Below are 25,306 nucleotides of genomic sequence, written 5' to 3'. Positions count from 1 at the left end.
TAAAGATGTTTCTACCTGGCAAGGCTGCTATTAAATCGGAACCCAGCTCAAACCTCCCCTTGCAGGAGGGCTCTGGAAACTCATGAGGTGCCAGCTTCCTCTGAGGGTGTGGTGCTCCCTCATCCAGCACTAGTGACTAAGGAAGCCTGTCACGAGGCACTTTCCTGGTCCTCGGCAGCTCACGGTTTCTCTCAGCGCAAGTTTGCATCCCCCACAGCCCAGTGAGCATTTGCTCAGTGTGTGTGAAGAGGGCCAAGGAACAGAGCCCCAGCTCCTGTCCCCCAAGGCTGGCCAGGCCCCGTGACCTAGAAAGCACAAGGCTCTGGTTGTTCCCTCTCACTTGGTGACTCTTGAAGAGTTGTGGATGAGGTGGTTGATATCTCGCTGTGTGTCTCCATCTGATAGCAAACTCCAGGGTAGGTAGTCACAGCGCCACGGCTATGCCGACTCTTCTGGGAATGAAAGAGCCATATTGACATAGCAGATGGGTTAACTGGGCACTTACCCCACCTGAGTACTTCGCAGCTTCTGATGAGGGTCCTCCCTGGGACCAAACTCATCCACAGGTCTATGGGACACAACTTCCCTCCCACTGAGTTGAAGAATGACAGGCGGGTTGGGAGAAGTCTGTGTGGCCACGCACAGGTGTCTGTCTTGCTAGTGCTGTGCATACCAGTTACTCCTATGAGTGGGAAGCAGGCTCAGCTCCCCAGAACATTTCTGCTGGTTTCTGACTAAGGTGTGGGGCATAAGCTGGTGTGGGTGACTGGAGCCCTGCCTGGGACACCATATTTTGGAGACACTGGTGGCCTCTGCAGCATCTGCAACCCCCTGATAGAAAGGCCACCATGGTTTCTGGCACCCAGAACCGGCCGTCCCAGCTGTCTTTTCTGTAAGCTGAGACTTCATGTTCTTTCAGTGGGGTCTGGTTCCATTCCACTGGTGGCGATTCATGTCCTGAAGAGTGAGACACGCTTTCAGAATGCGGTCTTCAGAGAAGAAACTCCAGCTTTGGCCTTCTGACTGACTTGAGCCATTTCTATCACAGAGAGGCTTCTAGTCCCCTGCAACCAAGTGACGGGGGCAGCAGGGGTGGGGTGGGGGGGACCCTTTCCTATGTGGTTCTCCCAAATGCAAGCAAGGTGGCCCAGGTGACCAATGCCTTGTAAATGCAGTCATCAGTATTGCTACTTTTCTGTGACCTGGGGCTTTGGGAGGATGGGAAGAGGGCACACAAGCTTGCTGTAATAGGAGGTATCCGAAAAGGGTACGGAGGACATTAGAGAACTGTCCACTCTGGAAGCCATGAATCTGAGGTCCCACAGATCCAGGGTGGCTTCTGTTGATATCCCAAGGGCTATAATTGGGGACTCTGCAGCTCTAGAGATGCAGTGTTGGGGGGCAGTTCCCTAAACAACTCTGTTGGGGGTATTGTTATCCCCTCTCCAAAGTGCCGATCATCTGTGCTTAAGAGCTGTGGGTATTAGCTTGAGTTGGCTGGAAGACGCCAACCTTTTTCCTGCCAGGAGGAAGGAATTTCTTAAAAAAAAAAAAAAAAAATCCCTCAGAGGCAGCCACATACTCCAGAACGGTGAATGTGAGCATGAACAGGTGATAAGCCCTTCCCAGGGACCTCTGTTGGCTGCTGGTGCCCTTGCAGGCATCTGAAGCTTGACTGAACACACAGAGCAGACAGGCAGGTATGCAAGGGCACAGCTCCTGCCTCGGCCCCACATTTACTAGTGACACTAGTTGTAGCTTTCACATCAGGAGGCTCAGCTGTGACAGGAACTCTCAGAGATTCCCCAGGGCTGGGGTGGGCGCTCTTTCCAGGACAGCCTCTCTCTTGTGTAGCAGGAGAGCACCCGGAAACCCCTCACACCCCGCCCTGTGCCCTACCCTCTCTCCAGTGTCTAGCACTGTGTTGACGTTAGTGTGTTAGTACAAGGTGACTGCGGAATGCCACCAAACAAGCTCCTTAGACTGGTCCTAAAACATCACATGGTCTCCTGTGACCTGTCTGTTGACAGGCTCAGCACACACAACACATACTCAGGGACTTTGCAACCATGTGTGTGTGTGTGTGTGTGTGTGTGTGTGTGTGTGTGTGTGGTCTCCATCCATGTGTGTCCATGTGTCCCTGAAGCCTGGGACCCTAGGAAAGGATCCTAATAGGGATGTGGTGACCAGGTAGAGCATCCATCTAGGTCAAGCAGCTCAGAATTCCTCACTGCTGGGTTTCAGCATGGGGATCCCCATTCACTAAAGTGATGGAGTTTGGAGACATGCACTAGATTCAGAGCAGTGTCTGCTCTGTTAAGCATATAGGATACAGTTGGTCTCTATAAGGAGCATCTTCCTGATGGCTCCTCACTCCCTGACTGGGTCTAGTCTTCTCTAGACTAGTAGTGCAAGCATTATTTTCCTGGGGAAAAAATGAAAATACCAATTGTCTCCTGGCTGAAGCCAGACCATTAAAAGACAAGAGAGCTAATGGCCCATAGGACCGGTTCCTTATCCTACCATGGGTGGCCAGCAGCACAGAACCACTATGCTGCACATATTTAAGCAAGAGATCTCTGTCCCCACTGGGAACAGCATCAAGGGGACAGATTTGGTTAGAATGCCCATGTGTCAGGAAGAGACCTACCTCCTTGGGTGATCTTTGCCTCCAGCATGAGTGCAGACTTCTAGGCATTTCTAGGGTTAGGTGGTCAATCTCACTCTCTCAGGATCCCCTCCACCCTCCCTGGCCCTGCTTTGAGTGAGAAGAAAAGCCATATTTTGCAAAGGGGGGGGGACAGACAGAAGCACAGCTGTCCACAGCTCAGCTCTGGCTGGCTTCTGCAGCTGCTCATGCGGCAGAATCTAGCCAGGCCAAGCATAGCATGTCACTGGGTCACTGGTGGTGTCTCCTTGAGGCTGGCATGAATCCTGCATGGCATTCACCTAACCTTGCCTCACTCACTTTTCACTTCGAGCCACTTTCCAAACCACACTTTCAGAATTTATTAAAAGAAACATAAAATTCCCAATTGGTTAGAATTCCCAACATTTAGAATATGGCCTCTTGTTATTACAGCTGAGCCAGGCAGAGCCTGTTTGGTGTACCACATTCCCTTGCCGGTCTGCGCGGGCACACATGGGCACCTCAGGGTAGTGTGGAGGTGAGGGAGAGAAAGCCTTTGGGCTTGACATCACTCCTCATTTTATTTTTCAAGTGTGATTTTCCATCTTGGTTCCTGTTCTTTTGGAAATGACATTATAATTGACGAACATGAGTCTGTGAGCTGGACTTCCAGTCCAGAAGGGGAAAGTCCAGTTTCTAGTACTCATTGGTCATTTTGCTTAGTTTTAGCACTCTGTGTCTGGGCACCAAAGTGCCAACCTTCTAGGCAGGGTTGGTGGTTTTCTGAGAGGAGACGTGGGGTAAAATGCCACAGCTGTGCAGATCGGAGCCAAGGGAAGTTATACGGGAGGCTTTAGGACAGGAGGAGCCAAGGGTGTTGCTCTCCCTCTTCTGTTGCCAGATGTATCTGGGAGATAGAGGGGTGAGGGTCTACTGTGGTCCACCAGGCACCCTCATGATATCCAGCACCAAAGCTGAAGAAGTGCCCCCGTAGGCCACAAAGAGCCATCTTCCTTGCGGAGGCACTTCACATTAATAAGAGCAGGTGACATGCTCCCATCTCAGACTTAACATAAGGAACCCCATGCTTGCTCCCCCCACATCTGCTGTCTCCTAGAACAGAGCTGGAACTCATGGCTTCCTTGAGCTCTGCCTCCCAAGCCAAACTGGAGTCCCCAGGAGGACAGGGCCATGCCTGGGCCTGGAGCAGAGCCGTTTTACATATGCTCTGCTGAGTTTTCTGACAGAGCTCCAAGCCTGCGTAGCTTTCGGGGTCTGGACTCCTTGCCGGTGGCAACCAAAGCGGCCTATCTTAAGATGTGTCCGCCCTCACCCTATCACTAATGGGCCATGGGTTCTCAGCAGAGCAGTGCCATCTCCGAGGTGGGATTGTAAAGAACCAACTACGACATTTGCAGGGAGGAAACTCCTCTCAGGGGTGTCGTTAGTCCCCAGCAAATGGGGGACTTCTGTTAGCAAATGATCAAGGACATGCATATTCACTTTGCTCTTGACTGTGGACATGATATGACTAGCTATATGAGCTCTGGCCTTGACTTTTCCAAAATAATAGATTGTAACCTACAATTGTAGACCAGGTTAAACCTTTCCTCCTGAGTGTTGCTTTTGGTCAGGATATTTTATCACACACACACACACACACACACACACACACACACACACACACAGGTCTGCAAAACTAAAAGTGTCCCCAACAAAGAGTTTCCCTTCATTTCTCAGGGAAGCCATGAGATCTTGCCTCCATACTGGCAAGGTGTTGATCTGCCCATGGTTCACAGCCCTCTGCAGCTCGAAGGTGATACCTGTCAGCCACTAACAGCCCTTTCCAATTTGCTTTGCAGCAGATGCTGACGGATACAGAGGTGTCATCCCAGGAGAGCTGCATCAAAAAGGTAGGCAAACGGCATTCCTGCCTTCGTCCCAGCACCCTTTCACATAGACCCTGGTGGGACAGCTATGTGGTTGTCCCTGGGCTACAGAGCAGAGAAGCAGTCTGTGAGCAGTGCATTATCTGCACACAGTTATGAATGCCATTAGGGGAGACACTCATTTTCACTGTGTCAGTGGTGGGAGGGGGTCACCTCACTAAGCCACCCCAGCTCTTGAGAACAGAGGACAACCCTGGGCCCGTGGGAATACTGCAGGCCGTGCAGACACATGGAAACTAAATAAAGACAGGTTGTGTTTATTTAACTGTCTTCACTGAATGCTCACATGAAAAGAATATTGGGGGGCCCGCAACGGGCTGCAGATTCAACAGATCCTTTTGCTGCACTCTTAACTCCCAAAGAGGGCTCAAGCGTCGCTTTAAGTAAGCAAAGCATTAAGCAAAAGAAAAAGCTTCAACTGCGCATTGTCTACCCCCTTTCTGGCTGATGATGGATCATAGCTGGTCGACAGACACGGCCCCAAAAGACCAGAGACAGCGAGGGAGCTATGCAGAGGGGAAAATACACATGGCCCAAGGAGACACACACAGAGGTGCGAACACACCTGAGTGTTCACACTGCGGTCTACGTAGTGGTAAGAAGATGGTCTCCAGTGAGCTCCAAAGCTTCCCTGAGCTCAGTCACCGGGTATTGCTCACAATGCATGCATACACAGGAAAATGCACATGTTCACACAAGCGTCTTACCCCGTGTCCCCATAAAATTAAAGTAACATCTCACTGGGCATCTTTGCCCAGGAACAAAGGTGGGCATGGAGATCCATTCACACACACAGCTGCTTGGAAGTGGTGGTGGAGTCTCAGCGCAGGCTGCTGGGAAGGCTGCATCAGCACCACACAGTCTACCCAGGGTTACTCACCCAGAATATGCACTCGAGGGGTCCTGCCACCCCAGTGAGCAGATGAGCCTGGCCTGATGGACACTAAGCTAGACACATGGGCAGAGCTCTCTGCAAGGGATGGCACCTGTCCTTCTCCCAGGCAAACCTCAGGCAGCATTTTGGAGATGAAGCTGTGACAGTGGCCTTCTACCTTTTAAAGGTACCATGGATCAGATTCTCTCCCTCCTTTTATTCTCTGGATAAATTTATGTTTTTTGAAAAGAAAGGGTGGGGGCTGGAGCAGAATTCTGTATCTCAAATACTGTGGAAAAGAGAAGCACAGTCCACTCTGTGTCACAAACAGAGCTGGGCAGAGTGGTACTCACAGAGACCACCTTGTTGTCCGTGTGTCTTTGGGTGTGCTGCCCAGCTGGGGTGTAATGGTTAAGGCAGGAGATCAAAAGATCAAGTTCAAATGTAAAGGGCCATGAAAAGGGAAGTACTGGGTGCTTTTAAATGGAAATAAAATAACAGACGACAGGAATGGGCCTGGCTGCTCTCCTCTTGCTCTGGGGTGGGAGGTGGGGATGCTGTTTGTGATTTGTACTTTTTTTTTCTTGTGAATTATGATTCTGTGAGGTCGTGTCTAACCTGGCCCCAGGTCATCCTGAGAGCTGCTTGTGGGACGATTGTAAAGTACACCACAACCAGAGACTCACTTGAAGATGCTTGGGGGTCAGAACTGTCTCGATTGCAGATCCCTGTGACGCCCCTGAAGCTGCAGCCAGGCTGAGGGGCTCAGAGAACCAGGGGCCCCAATAGACCAACCTCCATATAGGCTGGGGCATCTTGGAAGCCTGAAGGGGACATGGGTGGCTGTCTGTGTCCCAGCAGGCTTCTCAACGGCCATCCCAGCCTGTTTCCTTCTTCTGCCCTATTGGAGGAAGTTAGAGACTGTTTATCCAAGCTCTATAGTGCTTCCCATGAGGCTGGGGAGCTGCTGCAATGTACCCCAGGCACTGCTGAACAGAAGTTTTCCAGCTTTAGCTGGGTTCAGACATCCCTGCTTCTCCAGGATCACTGAACAAAAATTAAAACCTACTCTTAGGTCTGGACCTGAGTAATGGAAGGTGGAGGGGACTGAACTGAAGATAGGAATTATAAGTCAGCAGCAAAAGGGGGTCTCATGCCAGGGCCTAGGGGCAATAGGGGACACATGTGACTTTGAACTTCTGTCTAGGTGGAAGTTTCTGCCTCACTAACAGATGTGTCACTTGACGCTATGGTTAGTATATACCGGTGTCTTTTTTTTTCCTGAGGCAATGCCACACACATCTGTGTATGTTTGGATTACCCAAAGACATGCACACTTGTATTAAAAATATGATAGGGAAGTATGGGGCAAAGGGGCATGTGGATGGCCTTGGGTTGTTGAATTGCCATCATCTCTGAGCTTCATGTATTTCCTGCCCTCCATCTGCTTCTGTGAAATGTAGCAGACTTGATTTAGTTCTTTCATCCCTTGACACTGATGCAGGAAGGAGACATGGAGGGAGGTTGCTATTGTAAGTATTAAGTATTGGAGAACGGTTACTACAGAGAGAGTGCGTTCTTCTGAATGTATTCACAGTTTACAGTAGGAGCCAGGCAAGCATGGCTACACATGGGACAGCTGTGTCACGATTCACATCCAAGACTGTGCAGACCTGCACTGAGCGAAGCCACCGCTGACTCAGTCGGTCCCCCCAGTCTGCTCCCCTTTGTCCCTCACTGGACCAAGTCTCTTGCTCACCCCATTAGCCCTCTGTCTCTTACTCCCAGCATCCCTCTGGGCTCTGTTGTCCCTGACATTTCCATCTCTTGTGGCCATATGCCCCCAGCTTCTGTGCCTCGAACGCCTAAATCCCGATGCCATCTCTGCCCCTGTCCTTCATGCCCTCGGGGCACATCACTTGAGCTTCCCCAGAAGTCACTTTGGCTGTGGTCAGACCCAGTCAAGCTTCTTCCCACAGCGGAACCCAGGACCTCTCGGGCTGCCCCTCTGCTGGCGACTCTATTTAGTCTGTTTACTTAGAGGGAAGCCCGGGGCTCCTGGAGAGCAAACATCTGCGGGAGATAATCTAGCGAGCTGTCCATCCATCACTCGGCTGCGCGGCTCCCTGGAGAGCACGTCGGAGCCCGTAATAAAAAGGCCGGGAGAAGAGGCTTTGGGGAGGAATAAAGAGCCGTGTTAAGGGCTCGCAGAAAATGGATGGAAGACATTATTAAGGCTCAATGGCCGCCTTATCAAAATCCAATAGGATAGACATTTGGCAAAGGCTTAAATTTATTCTTTGACTTTCTGGAGGGCTTGAATTTATCCGTTAACAAGAGTGTAGTCCACCCGGGGAGATGGTATCGGGCGAAGGAATTTTGATTCAATCTCTTCAGTGATATGAAAAGGGAAACACAGGGCCCCACGGCCTTTCCCTTTGTCCCACTTTATCTTGTTTTCTTTCTGCATCTTGCAAGGGAAGGAGGTGTTAATACAGGGCAACTGGGAGAAAACACAAATGAAAGGAAGTGACCTTTTTCTCTTGTGTTTTTATTTCCGCCTTTCCTCCCTTTCTCTGTTCCCTCTCCGCCCCCAAATAAAGAAATCAGGGATTTGTACCATTATAACTGGGACTCAGGGCCTGGAAAGGTTCCCGTCTGGAAGGGCCCAGCCAGCACTCCTGGGCCATGGCAGGGGGCACAGAAAGGGTAAAGAATAAACAGAGAGGGTCAGCGATGGGTCCATAAATCTCTTCCAGTTATTATTTCGTACAAAATGCTACAGGTCATAAAAGCCACCTGATAGCTCTCAAGTGGTCCAAACAGGATGATTGATTGATGATTATGAAAATCTGTGAAATGATTATTTGGGTGTTAGAAGCATAGTCTTTCCCACTGGGCTTGGGGACCTTTTTCCCATCGTATGGTCCTGGGTGAGCTGCGGCTGGTGACTGGAAGCCCAGAGGCCTCAGGGCTTGTGAAGGATGACTGGAGCCAGGAGTGTGAACTCAGCCTGCTGAGAAGGTTGGACCCGAGGCAACTAGGCAACTACCAAGTGACTTTTGTGAAGCAATTATTTGGATGTCACACACCCCGAGATCTAAACCTGGCCACAACTGAACGAGCTGTTTGCCTCTGCAGACTGTTCTTCACAAGAGCTGTGCAGCCGGGGATTGGTTTATAGTGTTCCTGTGTAGCTGGAGGGTGAGGCAGTGGGCAGACACTGGTGCTGTGCAACAAGGCACTGACCCGCAGGTCAGGATCTGGCTGGGATTTATTGGAACCGGAAGGCTCTCCACCACCACTAAGGGCTATGTCACTGAGGTGAGCTTAGGAACCTCTTCCTCTCCAGCCCTTACTAGACAGCTGGCCACAGTCAGAACCCATCAAAGTACATAACTGTATTGCATTTCTACAGACTCTTTATTACAAAAAACCTAAAACCAAAACCAAAAAAAAAAAATAAAAAAAAACAAACCCAACAACAAAAAAGCACTTCTAACACAACAAACGCTGTGATTGAAATTATTAATTTGCATGTGGGATCAGTTATGTCTTTATGAAACTAAAGTGTGTTTAGCTGCCCCGGAGACAGCCCCGAGTTGATTTTGATAATCTCGGGCTGAATAGACTTGCCTCGTTGCAGTAAGCCGGGGACAAAAGGCTGGACAGTGGTTGAAAGCCCTTTGAGGACATGTCTCTCTTTCCATTGTTCTGGGGTTGCTGATAAAAGAACCGGGAGTCCATTAATTCAGTGAATGAACATATAGCAAAGTCAGTCCCCTCTTGAGAACAATAATGTTGAGGTCAGCTTCAGTTGCCATGGAAACTAAGTACTCCTAAGAAGTTTGCATCCTTGATTTTGCTGAATCAAAGGCTGCAAAGTGAAGAGGTGTAACACGGCCACCGAGACAGCAAAGTCGGCAAGTGCTGCCTCCAAGGGTCCCCGTCTCCTGAGGGGGCTGGGCCACTGGCCTGGGACCCTCAGTGGCTCTCTGAAACCAGCCTACCTGCCTGGCTTCTTCCCTCACCCCTTCCCGCAGGACAGATGATGCTGCTTTCCCAACTTGAGACTTGTCCAGAAAGGCCCCTTCCAGGACTCTCTCCAGTGACAGGCAGAAAGCAGCCTGGGGGAGGGGCTGCCGTAGAAGTTCTAGCCACCCCCATCGAGGGCAGCTTGGGGCCCCGACTGGACTCTGACCTCACCCCCTTGCAGCACCTGAACTAGCTTCTTAGGGCAGGGCCTCGAACTGTGGCCCCTTTGTGAGATGATAAGGGTGACTAATGGCCCGTTAGCGTGGCCTCAGTGAGTTATGGGCAGCCCCCGGCTTGGTGATGATTGTGTAAATGTACTCCTGAGCGGAGGTGAGGCTGATCACCCCCCCCCACATCCCCACCCCCACTAGAGGCTCCCTTAAATCAGCTTGAACCATCAGATTAGGTGGGCAGAGGTGCGGCTAATTAATTTCCTGGCGGTAATTTATTACCTGCTCCCGTGGGTGTTGTCTCCAGGGCCCTGCATGTCGGATGAAGGCTGAGACAGCACTCAGCCAACTGGAGGAGGCTTGGAGGTACGGGGTTGGGCAGGTCGGGGGTGGGGGGACTGTGTTCATTTTTCCCTTTGTGTGAGAAATAAGTCAGATTGTGCTTTCTCAGAAACCTCTTACGTGGCATTCACGAAGGATCTCTGGGGAAGTCTCTAGGTAAAGGTCCTGGAGGAGGCCAGGAGTAGGAAGCTGGCTGGCCCTGCCCTCTCCTGGGTTTCAAGCAGGGAAGGAGAGCAGATGCCCCCGGGGACCCTCCTCTGGCATCAGAAACTGTCAGCAGCGGCCCCTTCCCCTGGAGGCCTGGAGTAGGAGCCATCATCCTCGCCCATCCCCACCCAGGAACCAGGCCCTGCTCTTACTTTGAACTTTGAAGTTGTGACCACATTGTCCTCCCCTGAAAACACATAATTATAGGCCCAGTGTTCTGCAAGGTCCAGGGATTAAGTCAGGTGTGGAGGGAGCAGCCAGTACGGTTCTAGAGTGGACAGACTGGGAGGTTGGAACCATGGCAGCTCCTCGCTAGAGGTGAGAAAGCAAGGGCTTGGTTGTCTGAACTCAGGCTGTGAGCATTGGGCCTCTTAGAAGGCCTCTGTCTGCAGGGCAGAGTCTCTCCATCTACAGCACAGAGTTCACAGTGACCTGCCATCCCGTCCTCACAAGCCAGCAGCATCTATGGGCATACAGGTGACGACCCTGTCACTGTCACCCACGCGGCCCTTGCAAGAGAGCACCAGGGCAGACAGCCTCTCCTCCTGCACCCAGATCTGAACAGGATTTATTGGCCGCATTACTGGCTTTATAGGAGCCAGATGGAGGCGTCAATAAAGTCGGTCTGTAATCTTCAGGTGGGTGCAATATTGAGTTAATTAAATTGTGCCGCACTATTAGGAGAGAAATATATATCAGCTGGAGGTTTGCTTTAGCATCTTCTGCCCTAAACACACAAATACAGACTCAGCCAACTCCAGAGTCATAAGCCTAGATGAGGAGGGTCAGCTGTGGCCTTCAGCCATCCAGGCACCTGCTCCATTGCACGGTTCCCATCATTACCATGCATGATACAAAGATGCTCCAGGTTCTGAGCAGACGGGCACTCGTGGCTGGCATAGCTGAGCAAAGATGGTTATCAGCTTGGGCACCACAGATGCCTTGAACACTTCCCTGCAGCCCATCATTTTGCCCACGCCATGCCGTCTGACGGCCCTGCATCCCTGGAAGAACATCTCACAGCAGGGATACAGAAGTTGAGTCTTTCCTCCTTATGGAGCAGGTTAAACTTCTAGGCACTGCAGAAAACAGGTTCTGGGGTCCGTTGAGAGCATCAGAGGCCACACTCTCCTCTATTTGTTTGCTTAGGGCAGAACCTCCTTAGAGCTCTGTCTCCGGGTAGGATTCAGGTGGACCCTGGAATCTTGGAGTAGAAAGAAGAGGAAGCGGCTTCCCAGGACAAGAGCTGCCTGGTTGGTTGGAGTTCTCCGGAGGAGACAGGCCGTTGTGGAAGGCTGTGTCATCCCTTCAGTTCTAGAGAGGACAGCTGTACTAGGTGCAGGGAGGGTAGCCAGGCGGCGGGGGCTGCCCAGTCCTGCAAGAAGGCACTGACATCCCAAGAGTACTTTTGCTTGCTGATTCCTCTAAGGTAGTGGTTCCCAACCTTCCTAATGCTGAGACCTTTTCATATAGTTCCTCATGCTGTGGTTACCCCAACCGTAAAGTTATTTTGCTGCTATTTCATAACTAGTTTTGCTACTGTTATGAATCATATTGTAAATATCTGATATGCAGGATATCTGATATGTGACCCCAAAGAGGCCATGACCCACAAGTTGAGAACCACTAATGTATGGAGGGGGTAACACTGGCTCTTGCATCCACTGTTAATACTCCTGCTCTGAGCATTCCCATGCGTAGCTGCCATAGCTGTCCCAGAGTCCAAGCTCTAACTTGTGGATCACATCTGTGATTTTCCTGGGCCACAGCAGAGGCAGGAAAGGGGAAGGGGCAGACAGGCATGATGTGTTCCAGCTCCCTGGCCCCCGCGAGGCGTTGTGTTCCAGGTGCCATACAAACTCATTCATGGCATCTACACTTGTGTTGGCCACTTATAGAATGCAAGCCTTGTGACATGTCTACTGTCACCCTGTAGACATCTTTAGCCTCGCTTTACTGGAGGGCAGGGAGACAGGGCAGCACAGGATGCCAGATGCTAGCCAGGAGCCAGGTCGTAGCAAGGACTCTTAGATGTGTGTCAGATGGTCCCACAGGCTCCAGCATTGCTCTGTAGGCATGATGTGAGGCTGATTTGGGCCCTTCCACAGCCAAAGCCAGAGTGGTTGGTTGTGCACTGTAGGCCGAGCTGAGTTCAGCACCTGGCAAGCTTGAGTGACCTGGAGTCATTGAAAGTACTTGTATTGGTAAGTTATTGTCATGATGATGCTAGATGAGAAAGCGTTCTAGGAACCGGTGACTTGAAAGCCTCCCTGACTCACTCAAGCAGACAAGCCAGGATGCCTTGGATGTGGCATCAGTAGAGCGTGACTCTTTTCTGATGGCCGGACCCAGTAGGATATGAATATCCATTGTTGGTTGTCTGCTGTGTATGATTCTGGGGCTCGGGAGTGGAGAGGAAGAAGTAGCTAGGCTCTATGTCAGAGCACAGAAAGAGCATATGGCCACTTCTGCTCACACTAGCCTCGGCCAGCAAGACAGTGGGGAGGTGAGCACGGCCTCTCTTATTTATGCCATAGAAATGGATGGGACGCTCTCTGGAGGAGGTGGTGTCTGGGCTGACATCTGGCTAGTTAGCAGGTCACGAGCTAGGGCACTGGTCATCCTTCCAGATCTGTTGAGAATGAAACCCAAGGTAAATCCTATGCATCCTATGCAGAGACAGGATGAAGAATGCACAGCCATTCTTTTCCCACATTCAACTGAACTCAGGTCGACCTGTGTGTATGCCTAACCTTGAGAGCGACTGTCTCAGGTAGAGACTCAGGACTTCTCCAGACCTGTAGGGGAAATGGGCTACTTGCTTCAGGAGATGCCAAGTGTATCTTAGTGATGTCCCAGAGCCTTTTGTTGGGAAAGAATGTGCCTGGGGCTGGGAAAGAAGAAACCCAGGGTGGCTCCTGGCTGATTGTCATTGACTAGTGGTTGCAAGTTTGGATAGCAGAGTATATAAACCAAACCGACCAACCCAGTGGTCACTGCCCCCAAAGCATCATTGAGACAATATGACATCAAAAACAAGGCTTGCAAATCAAAGAATGCAAACAGAAAGAACAAATAGAAATCTCAAATGCATGTGGACCCGTGAGTGGAGCCATCGGCAGATGAACGCATGGCAGGATCCATATCTGTGACACTGGGCTTCACTAGCAAAGGGCCAGGGTCCACAGGTTGGTCAGAGCTAGGGGCTACTCTATAAAACTGTGACAAGAGATGTCAGGCCATGTCCATCTGTTCAAACCCAGAGAAGGCTCTACTCAGAGTTAGCCCTAATGTAAGCCTGAATTCGGGCCAATTACAATGTATCAATGTTGGCTTATTAACTGTAACAAATATGACTGTAACCTCTAACAGGGACAGTGTGTTAACTGTCAAGGAGGCCCCGGTGGGGGCTTGAGGGGAGCCGTGTGGAGCTCTGTCATTCATGTTTCCATAAACCAAAACTAGTTAGGAAAAGGAGTCTTTATTTCATTTGTTGTTGTTGTTATTGTTTCAAGACAGGGTTTCTCTGTGTAGCCCTGGCTGTCCTGGAACTTGCTCTATAGACCAGAGTGACCTTGAACTCAGAGATCTGCCTGCCTCTGCTTCCCAAGTGGTGGGATTAAAGGCGTGTGCCACCACTGCCTGGCTTTTTTAAAAGTTTTAAGAGCTGGGGGAGATGGCTATGTCAGTAAGGTTCTGGATGTGCAAGCATGAAGATTTGAATTCAGATCCCTAAAACTCATTTAAAAAGCCAGTCATGGAAACATGTGCCTATATGATCCCAGCACTGGGTAGGTAGAGACAGGAGGGTCCCTAGAGTCAACTGGCTGGCCATCTTAGCCAATTGGTGAACTCCAGGTTTAGTGAGGGATGCTGGGCTGGTTAGAAAGACACCTGATGTTAACTTCTGACTTCCACATGCATGTACGCACATACAAAGATCTTGAAAAAGTGGCACATTATACCCAGGTGTGAAACACACACACACACACAGACACAGACACATACACACACACACACACACGCACGCACGCACGCACGCACGCACGCACGCACACAGATGTACATGTATGAGGAGGCTAGAAGGAAATGTACACAATGTCAGGCTGCTTCCTGGTGATATAATAAGGATAATTTTAAATTATAATTTCATGAGGTGTGCTGCAATTGCTGATATGTTAGGTCATGTATAGTGTGTCACACACTGCTGACCACAGGAGCATGACCCAGGGCAGGCATACTTGGCACTGGTGGTGATGGTCATTTGGCTTGGCTTGCTGAATTCAAAATTTTCGTGTTCAAAAGCTCTCTCTTGCCTTCAAATGAGGCCTTTGGTCCCACTGACGTGGATATTGGGTGACATTCTGCCAGCTGGGGCTAGGTGGAGATACCTTGTGCAGGGGTATAGGAAACTCCTAGGTCAGTCAGTCAGTCTCTACAGCCATGCCCCATAGAGCTCTTTGCCTCCCATCCCATAATCAGAAAGTTCTAGAGCCATCTTGGGTTCCGAATCACACTGGGCTTACTGAGAAAATAAAACTTCCTGGTAGTCTGTAAGGTTTCAGGGTTTTGAAGGCTGCCACTGTGTGTGGTAGTTCTTCCAGACAGGCTCTCAACGAGAATCCCTTGAGTGCTGGAGTCTCACAGCCTGCAAAGTCCGGCTTTGCTTTCTCCACCCACTGGACAAGAGCCTGGTGAGCACCTACTGTGGGGAGTAGGGAGCTGTCCGGGGTGCTGATTCGCTAAGGTTCTCCCCTCCTGGAGTTGGGGTCTTGAGAACCCAGTCCTGTACACAGAGGGCCGCTGCTTTAGTCTGTCTTCTGTTGTACCCCATTTCAAGTTGGATATGCCTTATGGGGACACATTTCCAAGACCCTCCAGAGCTGTTTGCTCTGTGCTATTTTTAATTTTCAATTTTTCCTTTTAATTTTTAAATTTTATGTGTTTTAAGAATTTTGCATGTGAGTACTGTACTTTTATTGGTCTCCCTACTCTCCTCTATCCAGCTCTTCCTGTGACCCTACCACTTCTCAGATTCATGGCTACTTATCCTCTAATTGTAATCGTTACATATACATGTGCATAAGTTGGTAAATACAACTGCTAAGATCATTCAGTGTTGCTCATGTGTCTTTAGGGTCAAACCTCTTAGGATTGGCTAACCTATCATGGGGCTCACCCCCGAAGAAGACTGAGTCTCCTTCTTCAGCAACCATTAACTGCCTGTAGCTCTCTTAGAGGCGAGGCCCCATACCATGTCAATTGCTGCTGTTGTTTTTTCTGTCTTGTTTAAGCAACCACATTGTTGAAAATTCTTGAGTGCAGCTTCCCTGTCGTGGAAAACACAATCTCAAGCAGACACCTGTTTCTTGCAGTCTTCCTGCCCCTCTCCTGTGATGTCCTCTGAGCCTTACATGTACTATAGGGCCCGTGTTGTAGATGCATTAATTGGGTTGGGCATCCCACAGTCAATTGTTGTGTGCACTTTGATCAATTATGATTCTAAAATGGTCTTTATCTGCTGCAATCTTTTTATTTTAAAATTGCATTTTAGTGTGTGTGTGTGTGTGTGTGTGTGTGTGTGTGAGAGAGAGAGAGAGAGAGAGAGAGAGAGAGAGAGAGAGAGAGAGAGAGAGAGAGCACTCATAAGCATGTGTGTTCTATCACTATGGGGGATGTCAGAGGACAACTTTAGGGGTTTGGTTTTCTCTCTCTCCACCATATGGGTCCTAGGGATCCAACTTAGTTGTCAGGCTTAGCAATAAGCATCTTTCCTGCTGAAACATCTTGCTAGCCCTGCTCTGTACTTTTGAGGCAGAAGTGTCCCACATGCAGAGGGGCTGGGCTGTGCCCCTGGGCACCAGTGAGCCAGGAGGCCCAGCCCGCCTGGGCAGCTCCTTTTCCTCCACCGTGTACAGGGAGGAACTGCAAGAATAACAAATTGGTTTTGGTAAGAGGGAGCGCAGTTCTTAATTTAACAGATTCAGCATGATATGCCATTTTCTTATTTAATACTCTTTCTTTGTCTGACGGATACCCTCTCTCTGCCTTGGCCTCTTTGTATGCTAACAGGATTCGTTATCCACCTGACACCCACGTCCATCAGCCTACTGCACCCGGCAAACAACAGCTTCTTCTCACCCAGTTAGCAAGATGTTGCTCCAGTGTGCTGTTGATAAATGAAGTCATAAAAAGCAAGATGTATTATTTTATGTTAGAGCCTCGGCTCTGTTATTTCTGAGCAATGGCCGAGACCTGGAGGATTAGCCTCAGAAATGTTTGCGTTGTCGGGGACGGAAAATTATCACCCAGACAGAGTCTGGCATGATGTTCATCACAGACCAGTGGGGTGTTGGGGGCTCAAAGGCTACAGAATCTACTTCACAGTACTCACGGGGTGAGGAGGGAAGGGGGTGAGCTCGTGTGCTTGCAGCGTTTACTTCGAAGGTCCAGCGTGCCATGGCCAGGCCAGGCCAGGGCTTCCTTTTAGCCCTCCAAACTGGGGACTCTGGGTTCCTAAGGCCCTGAAAGGGCAGATAATTATCGGAAGAGAATCTGAAGCATGGGCACCCCAGAGAGCAGCAAAAATAAATCGAGGAGGAGGGATTTGAATAGCTTTCCTCCCTTTGTACTTCTGTTTTGGACAAGCAGTGCAGAGGCAGGAGTGAGAGGAACTGGTGGAAGAGAACATCAAATTAGACCTCAGAGGGAGCAGGATTGGCGGCCGCCTGGGGTGGGGAAGGGCTGGGGGCGTGGAGCACCTCTGTCCCATGGCTGCCCATGTGCAGCTCCCAGGAGACAGAACTGGCTCCAGGGAAGACCCTGTTCCTCTCTGCTCAGCTCACCTGAGGAGGCCCAGGGCAGGTCTAAAGGAGAAGGTCTGCTGCTGGGGGTGGCAGGTGGCACAGCCGAGACTGTGCAATGGCTGTGCCAGGGTAGGGTCTGCCTTTCTATTGGCAGTCACCCATGGTGGCTCTGAGGCTGTGGCGGCAGAAGCCAACATGCCTGTTCTCAGGCCACATTCTCAGGACCTCTCTGGGACTCACAGCCACCCTGCAGGGCAGGAGCTATACTTCCTTTGTGTACTTATGAGAAAACTGATTGGGACAGGTACATTCACTCTCCCAAGGTCAGCCAGGTACAAAGTGGCAACCTGTTCCCACCAGGAGGCGGGGAAGCTTCTGATCTAGATAGATTCAGGCTCTTCAGTACCCACTGTGCCCAGAGAGGACCCAACAAGCATTGACCTGGCAGCCATCAGCCCACCTCCTGGGCTCCCCAGGGACCACATCTAAAGGAACCCTGTGTTCTTTACAGGCCCCTCCTAAAGCCTGGGGTACCTCCTATCTCCACTCCTCCTTGTTCTTTGGCAGGCATTGTACTGTGACCCCATTTTCCTACACCTGGTGTTGTAGAAAGGGCTGTCCCCCATTTGGCCTTCTTTATTAAACCCCCAGTTTTTGAAATAGCATGTAACTCAAACACCCATCAAAGCTCTTGTTCCTGTTGGGCCCCTGGTTTGATAGCATTACCATCCTTTTTCTACTTTGTGATCCCCTCCCACACAGAGGACTCCACTAGGGAAGTGTGGCTTCTCTGTTCATCCCACTGAGCCCCCTCCAAGGAGAGGGAAACTGCTCCTTCACCAGCCAGAGCAGGTCCTCCTGTCCTGTAGCCCACGGGAAGACTTCCTGCAGTATGGACTCCTGTCATCGGGGAGCCAAACCCCAAACGCAGTCTCAGAGACACTCTGGAGCTTGGTTCACCTCGTCGCCACAGTTTGTCTCACTGACACACTCCAGAAATCACATGAGATGCAAACACATTCTGGAGGCACAGGGGACTCAGGAGTGCAAAGGACTCTGGAAGTCAGACGTTTTCATAGAACTTACCTGTTGAGCTCGTGGTTTCCGTGTCTGTAAAATAGAGAAAAATAACAGTTCTTGCTTCACAGTTGTGGTTGTTTACATGAGTTACTACGTACAGAGCATATGTGATAGCACCTGGCACAGGTTTGTGGCACACAGTGAGACAAAGGCAGGATGGTAGCTGTGAGAGTGTCTGTGGTGATGTCCACAATGGCGATGGTGGTGGCAGTAGTGATTATGGCGATAATGATGGTGGTTATGGATGGTGGCGATAGTGTTTATGGAGATGATGGTGATGATGGTGGTGGTGATGATGGTGATAATCATGGCGAACTTGATAGTGGTGAGATGATAGTATGTTAATGATGGTAAGAACTGTGGTAAACGTGAGTCTAACCCTGACCCTGATGAGGACTTCCCCAGATGCACTCATTACCAAGGGTACCCAACAACCAAGAGCAGCTGCCCACAGAGGGCTGTGGAAACTGTGGGAGCTTCAGTCATAGCTCCCCATCATCGGGTGACTTGGGTGAAACACTGAGTGTCTTAGGGTCTTGGTTCCTGGCTTGCCAGCACAAGGCAGTTACTGTGTACTCCCTCCCTCCCTCAAGTTCTCCAGCAGTGTGGACCCCAGAGATAAGGCCTGGGACAGCACTGTGCAGAGTGTTCATTCAGCAAGACAAGGTATTAAAAAGAAAAAATAACAGGAAGAGGTGGAAGGAGACGTCGTAAACCTCCCTCACACCCTGGCCCTCATAGACGACCTCTCACACAGAAAAGCGGGCCTTGGGGAATTAATAAGAAATACAGGACTTCCTGTGAATTAGCAAGTAGATTGTGAGCCGTGAATTACTTTTTTCCTTTGAAAAATGATGTAGCCAGGTCAAAATATTTTTGCATTTCAAACACTTGAGTTCCTTTGTCCTGGGGGCTGACATGCCTTGGTTTCCATGTAGCCTCACAATGCAGGGAAACATCTTTTAACTGCCAGACAGCCTCCTGATAAGCCCACGACTCTGTGTGCTTGGAGAGCCGGGAGAGGGGTGAGAACGCAGAGGCCTTTGCAAAGTGTGTTTACACAGCAGCGAGAGTCCCTTCTCCCTCTCAGTGAACAGGCCCTGGAGCACAGGTTACACAACCCTGTACTCAGGCTGCCCACACACATGCTGTACCCACCTAGTCTGGCCTGGAGAGGACCTGACCCCCCAGGTATCTCCTCTGCTTCTCTCAGTAACAGCCGCCTGCTTGGCTGGTCTGGGAGACTGGCCCAGTTCTCCGGAGTCACTCTTTTTCATTAAGTCCCTGGAGAACCAGCCAGAGCACGACCCCACGTCAAGGTGTCCCAGGGCTGTAGACAGTGCCCCCTCACTGGGAATTTCACCAGGGATCTCCCACTCTGCTGCATCCGCCTCATGCGACCCTGCAGGCAGAATCAGCTGCTAGTTTCTCTGGGCCACAGCAACATCCCCATTTGGCCAAACCTATCATTTACTCCAAGGAGGCCAGCCTGGACCAGACAAGCACTAGAGAAAGAGCCCCATCCAATAATGTATGTAATGAGAGGCACTCGGAAAGGCCCTTGACGTTCCTCAGGATGATGACAGAGGGAGGGAGTGACCAGCATTCATTCATCTCTCTGTTCAGTGGAGGGATTTCCCTTATGCCATAGGTCCCCTCTTTCACCCGAGCCATTCAGTGGAGGGGTCCCCTTATGCTGTGTCTCCCCTCATCTCATTGACTCCCGGCTCTTCTGAGGGTTCTGAGCTCAGGAAAATGAAAGACTACCAAAAGCTACAGAGTGCTGAGCTGGCCTGTGACCTGCCTGGCCTTGTTACGGTTCAAATCTACGTGTGTTTCTTGAGCACACATCCTACCTGCTTGGGATGAGTGTCCTCGGCCTCTTGAACAGGAGAACAAAAGGAGAAAACCTAGGAGAGTGTATAAGGAGAAGGATCACAGTAGCACAGCCTTGAAGGGGCCCCTTCACTCTCCTAGTGGGGCCTGCAGACTGTGTACTGCTGAGTCCTTGGGTTCCCGGAGTCAGTGGGCTTCTTGACTTAGGGTGGAGCTGAGATGAAATAAATCCATTCATCATCAGCTGAACATACTGTAAGTGAATGTACTCAGTTCTTCTGTTCCATTTCACTCTGCAGGGACATAGCCCCATGTCCTCGGGGCTATGCAGGAACCCTAACTTGGCTGCTGCCAGCATAAGATGAGAGAGGGGTGGCCCTGCACATCCCAAGATAGTCTCTGAGAAGAGACTTGAATCTACAATTCAAAGTGTGGTTTCTATTGAATGTGAATCACTTTTGCACCTGCAGAAAGTAAAAAAAAAAAAAAAAAAAAAAAGACCCTGAATTATAGTTGACAGTTGAAATCTGTGTGTGTGTGTGTGTGTGTGTGTGTGTGTGTGTGTGTGTGTGTGTGTGTGTAGAATGAAGGCCCAGGACAGTCCACGTGTGACTGCTAGCAGGAAGGTGTGTGCAGGATGAGAAGCCTCAGGGAGAGGTGATGGAGCAAATAGAGGACATTGATTTGGGTCTCTTATCTGTGAGGGATGCAGGCTGTCTCTGGAGAGTATTAAGTGGGAAGGTAACAGTATGTGAGGACAGCCCTTCCTTTTTACCTACACAACATTAACCTGTTGGGAAGAGAAGGCTGGAGGAGACTCATAGCACAAGTGAGACTTGGAGTCAGGGCTAGAGGAAGGTGGATCCCTTACATCCCTGCCTGTGGATAACTTGTTCATTGACCTTGTGACTTGACCTTGGCCCTCAGAAGCCTGGCAATGCTGAGTCAGGGGTCACAGTAACAGGTGTGCATGATACAGGCTGAGAAGGATCCATCACTAGGATGCGGTTGGATCGGGCATGGGTTGGGTTGATATGGGCCAATGAGGTGCAAGGGAAGAGGTAGATGGTGCTGGAGGGAAAAGGGTCCCGTCTGGGTTCATAATGAAACATGGAGTAGGGAAAGGGGTACGTTGAGTGGAGAAGAAGGATGGCTACCAGTGCATGATTTCATTGTGAGGAGGCCGGTGCCAGCACCATGAGACTCAGACTCTCGTGGTGACAATGAGAAGAGGTGGTGATGCCAGCACCAACAGCCCCTGGCTGGCTGGGGGGCCTTGAAAGTACAGCACAGACAGACCTCTTGCTGCCAGCCACCCAGTTCATCCTGGGGATTCGAGCAGGGAGCTGAGGGCGTAATGAGGAGATGATGGTGAGATCCAGTGAATAACACAGCCCAGCCAGTGCCGCATGTATGTAGACAGCAGCACCTACCAGAGCCCTAGGACTGGCTTCTGGTCAAGATCAAGGCCTGAGAGCCCCATGACCCTTTGCCACCACCGGCTGGTACCACATGAAGCCCAGCCCCCTCCAGAGATGCCTTCCAGCCTGGGTGAGGCCATACGGTCATTCTTTTCATTAAGTCCCCATTGTTTTGGGTCCAGCCAGGGGAGGCGTGCAGCCCAGTTGCTTACTCAGCAAGAACTGCCCTAGCTGCAGCCATCGTGAATGCATATTTAATAACCATTTTCTCCAGAAACCATGCCGCTTCGGAAGTTCAGAAATAGGCCTCGCTCTTCAGTTGGTAATGAGAAGTTAATAAAAGTGGGATTTTGTGCAACACTGGCCCTCTGACATCTTAATCTTTATTAAAGAGACGTAAACTTCCATGGAACTGGCGGGCCTGCCTGGCACAGCCAGACACCAGGAGAGCGGGTAGAGGTGGCCGAGGACGGCCATGTACGCCTAATCCACCAAGAACAACTGAGCTGGAGCCTCCTCTCCCCCGGGGCCTCTGGTGCTTACCTCAGCAGACGTGAATTAATTACCAACCTCAAGAGCCCCAGAGAGGCCAGTGTGCTCAGCATGGTTCACACTAGAAAGGGACCAATAAACGATTGAGGTGTTGCTGTCAGGCTTTGTTGGGGGGAGCTGGAGTTCTGCAAAGTGGATGGTGTCTTACATTTCCAAGGCCTTCCTTCCCCATGGATGGAATGACCCAGCAGGTTTCCTAATACCAGGCACTGCCATGCATGCCTGCCGGGAGTGTGATTGGGTGCACTTGGGACCCTGACTATTACCTTTCACATTTTATTGGTGCATATGTTCATGTGTGTTTGGGTACGTGTGCATGCATATGCATGACTGTGCATATGGAAACGACTGTGCAGAAGTCAACACTAGGTCCTTCCTGCTATGTTCTCCACCTTATTTATTTTTTAAAGATTTTTTGGTGTGTGTGTGTGTGTGTGTGTGTGTGTGTGTGTGTGCGCGCGTGTGTGTACATGTGTACCATATGTGTCTGGTACACCAGAAGCCAGAAGAGGGCACTGGATGCCCTGGAACTGGAGTTATGGAATGTTGTAAACTGCCATTTGGGTGCTGGGAACCAAATCAGTTCCGGTGCTCTAAATGAGTGAGCCGTCTCTCCAGCCTTCTACCTTCTTTCTTGAGACAGGGTCTCCCTCTGCACCCAGAGCTGGACAGTTCAGCTGAACTGGCAGGTCAGCAAGCCTCAGGGATCTGCCTGTCTCCACCTCCCCAGTTCTGGGATTGTTGGTATACACGATTGTTGGTATACACAGCCACACCTACTTTTGAAGTGAGCAGTTTCATGGTACCCAGCATGTTCATCTCAGGAGGTTTTCACGAGCCCAGCAGAGACACCACACCTATTCTGTGAGAGCACACCAGTCCTCCTTCCTCAGCCCCCAGCAGCCATGTATCTGTCTGTAGTCAGTCTCTGGATGTCCCCACAAGGCACAGTGCACAGAAATAAAGTCAGGCAGCATGCCTGTTTTCTTACTCACTTTTATGTGTTCTAGGTCTGTGCGTTCTGTGGCATGCCAGGTAGGCTCCTCACTGGCCTGTCTGTTCATCCAGGTTGCTGTGACTGGCGCTACATGAGCATGTGTGTGCTGTGATTAGCGCTGCGTGAGCATGTGTGTGCAAGGATCCATTTAAGCTGTTCCTCCTCTTCTCTGGTGGACATTGTGCCCAGTGACTCTCAACTCCTCCGGCAGGTCTGTCAACTTGAAGGACCTGATCTGTGTCGGACAGCATGGTGCAGTCTGTTCTCAGGTGTCATGTTCTTTTACCCCCTGAGATGCTACAGTCCTTGAGGACCGCGTCCCTTTTCCTCCCCTTATTAGTTGGAGCTGAGCAGAGCTGGGCCCTCGATGCTGTGAGGAGGAGATTCTCTAAGGAGATTCCATAAGCCAGCATGAGATCATAACTGTGTTGGAGACTGAGGACCGGTCCAGACAGAGAGAGCTTCACTCAGCCCACCGTGAGGGATGGTGGGGCAGACCGCGAGCCAAGTCAGAGGTGTGACTCGGGCAGCCATTGTTCCCCTCAACTTCCAAAGGAGAAGCCTGTATCTGAGCTAGACACAAGAATTGGTGCCGACCGAAGGACCCCTCAAGTCATGTGATACCACATTAGACACGGGACATCATAAGCACATGCATGCAGGCCCTGGGTGAGTCACCCGGTATTAGACAGCTAGGCTGCAGGTTGGCGGGTCGTGTGGAAGCGTGCGTTTGTCATCTGCTAATCCACTGGGAAGGAGAAGGGCAGTGTCTTTGTCAGTCTCTGAGCAATTAGGATAATTAAAAAAGAAAGCTTATTGGGTAAACATGCTCTGGGATTGTGACCCCTTAATTAATGGACTATGGGGAGAAATTACAGCAGTGGCAAGATAATTAACACGTGCTTGGGGAGGAGAGCCGTAAACAAGGATGAGAGGACAGGACCACTGCAGGCGTGAGGCTGGCTGAGGAGGGCGAGCAGGCCCACAGCCCTGAGGCAGCAGGCCCACCCTTGGCTCTGGGCAGGCTGAAGGAAGCCTGCCCTCCAGTGTCTGCTTCACTCAGCAGGAAGCTTGGTCACCTCCTCAGCCTTCAGACCCCTACTGGCTACCACTGTGGAGGCCCTGGGCAGATCACCAGACATTGGCTGAGGTGGCTCCCTCTTCCCACCTCTGTCTCTAGAGTCCCACTACATTCTGATATTCCTAGAACCCTAGAGATGGAGACGCAGGAGTCCTCATCTGGCCAGGCCCCCCACCCCTCTCTGACAAACATCTTGGAGCCAGAGATGCTTCCACCCTCCATACTAGGGACTGGAGTAGTTCGGTTTGTATGTTGTATCCCCGGGGCCCAAGACCTAGGCTGCCTGTGAAACACAGTGAGTCTTTTTCTCACCTCCAGGCCTTGTTGGACACTGTAGAGATGGCAGCTTAGGCCTTGGCCCTATCCTTTGTAATAGCAGGGGCAGGGACTGGTACAGGATGTGGTCTACTTTTCTAGAAAGGTCCAGACAGAGGAACTTGTAATATGCTGGTCTCTCATAGATAAAGGTGTCTATTACCATGTGCTTGGGTGGCTGAGAGCTGGCTGGTCAGTCCCAGGGAGGAGTAAGGCCTCCTTGCAGCTGGGTGTGGGCCCTGCCTGGTCCCTGACCTGGTATAGGAATGCAAGACTGGAGGAAGTGTCTGTGGTTCATAGGTACAGAGACAAGGCCAGGGTCCCATTTGTGGTCCTCTGGCTCTTAAGATCAGAACTGAAAGTGCCAGTCCTCTCCTGCCATAAATTCCTCAAGGACAGACCCAAGTGCTTCTCCAAACTAAGAAGCTGCCCTACTCACATCCCCACCACACCCAGATAAACAGGGTGAAGGACCTGGAGGTGGGGATGGGCCCTGGGGTCAAGTGTGAGAATTCCCCTTGGCGGCCATGGGGCTGAAGTTCCACAACTGTAGTGGGGAGCTGTTTGAGCCATGCCCTGAAGCACCACCCCTAGTGAGGTGGCTGTAGATATTACGCCTGTCTATGACCTTGAGGTACCTGTCCCTGGGGCATGGCCACTGGGGACCCTAAAGACCTGGGATGCTCTCCCCCCTCTCTCTCACATGGTGAGAGCTGGCGCCCAACGTGTGTGTGGGGGGGATACTTCAGGGCATAGCTCAAACAGCTACCCACTACACACAACAGCAGTGAGACAATGACCTCAGAATTGCCCAAGGGTAAATAAACCTGGAATTGGTGAATAAGCTAGAGACTGAGGCCAGCCAGGTTCCCAGAGTCCCCATAGCCCTCAAGGACCTTATAGTCCCCTCAGGCACTTACCCTGAGGCAAAAGCTGGACTTGTGTTTCTCAGCTTCAGTTTAGAGCAAGGCCAGTTGGAAGAAACATCTGGCATCAGACTCCTGTCTTGTCC

The 25,306-nt window shown here is 50.8% G+C and overlaps 1 protein-coding gene across 1 annotated transcript in view; it reads left to right on the top strand.

Annotated features, from left to right (window-relative positions):
- The window catches only part of Prdm16 (PR/SET domain 16), a 317,111-nt gene that overhangs the window by 151,445 nt on the left and 140,360 nt on the right, over positions 1-25,306 (top strand). Inside the window, 1 exon segment of the mRNA XM_037203251.1 lies at positions 4,492-4,542. Within this exon segment, the coding sequence (XP_037059146.1) occupies positions 4,492-4,542 (51 nt within the window).

This window comes from Peromyscus leucopus, chromosome 2 (assembly GCF_004664715.2).
Source record: "Peromyscus leucopus breed LL Stock chromosome 2, UCI_PerLeu_2.1, whole genome shotgun sequence".
Lineage (NCBI taxonomy): Eukaryota > Metazoa > Chordata > Mammalia > Rodentia > Cricetidae > Peromyscus > Peromyscus leucopus.
The sequence above is the reverse complement of the archived record's forward strand: the minus strand, read 5'-3'. Positions and strand labels throughout refer to the sequence as shown.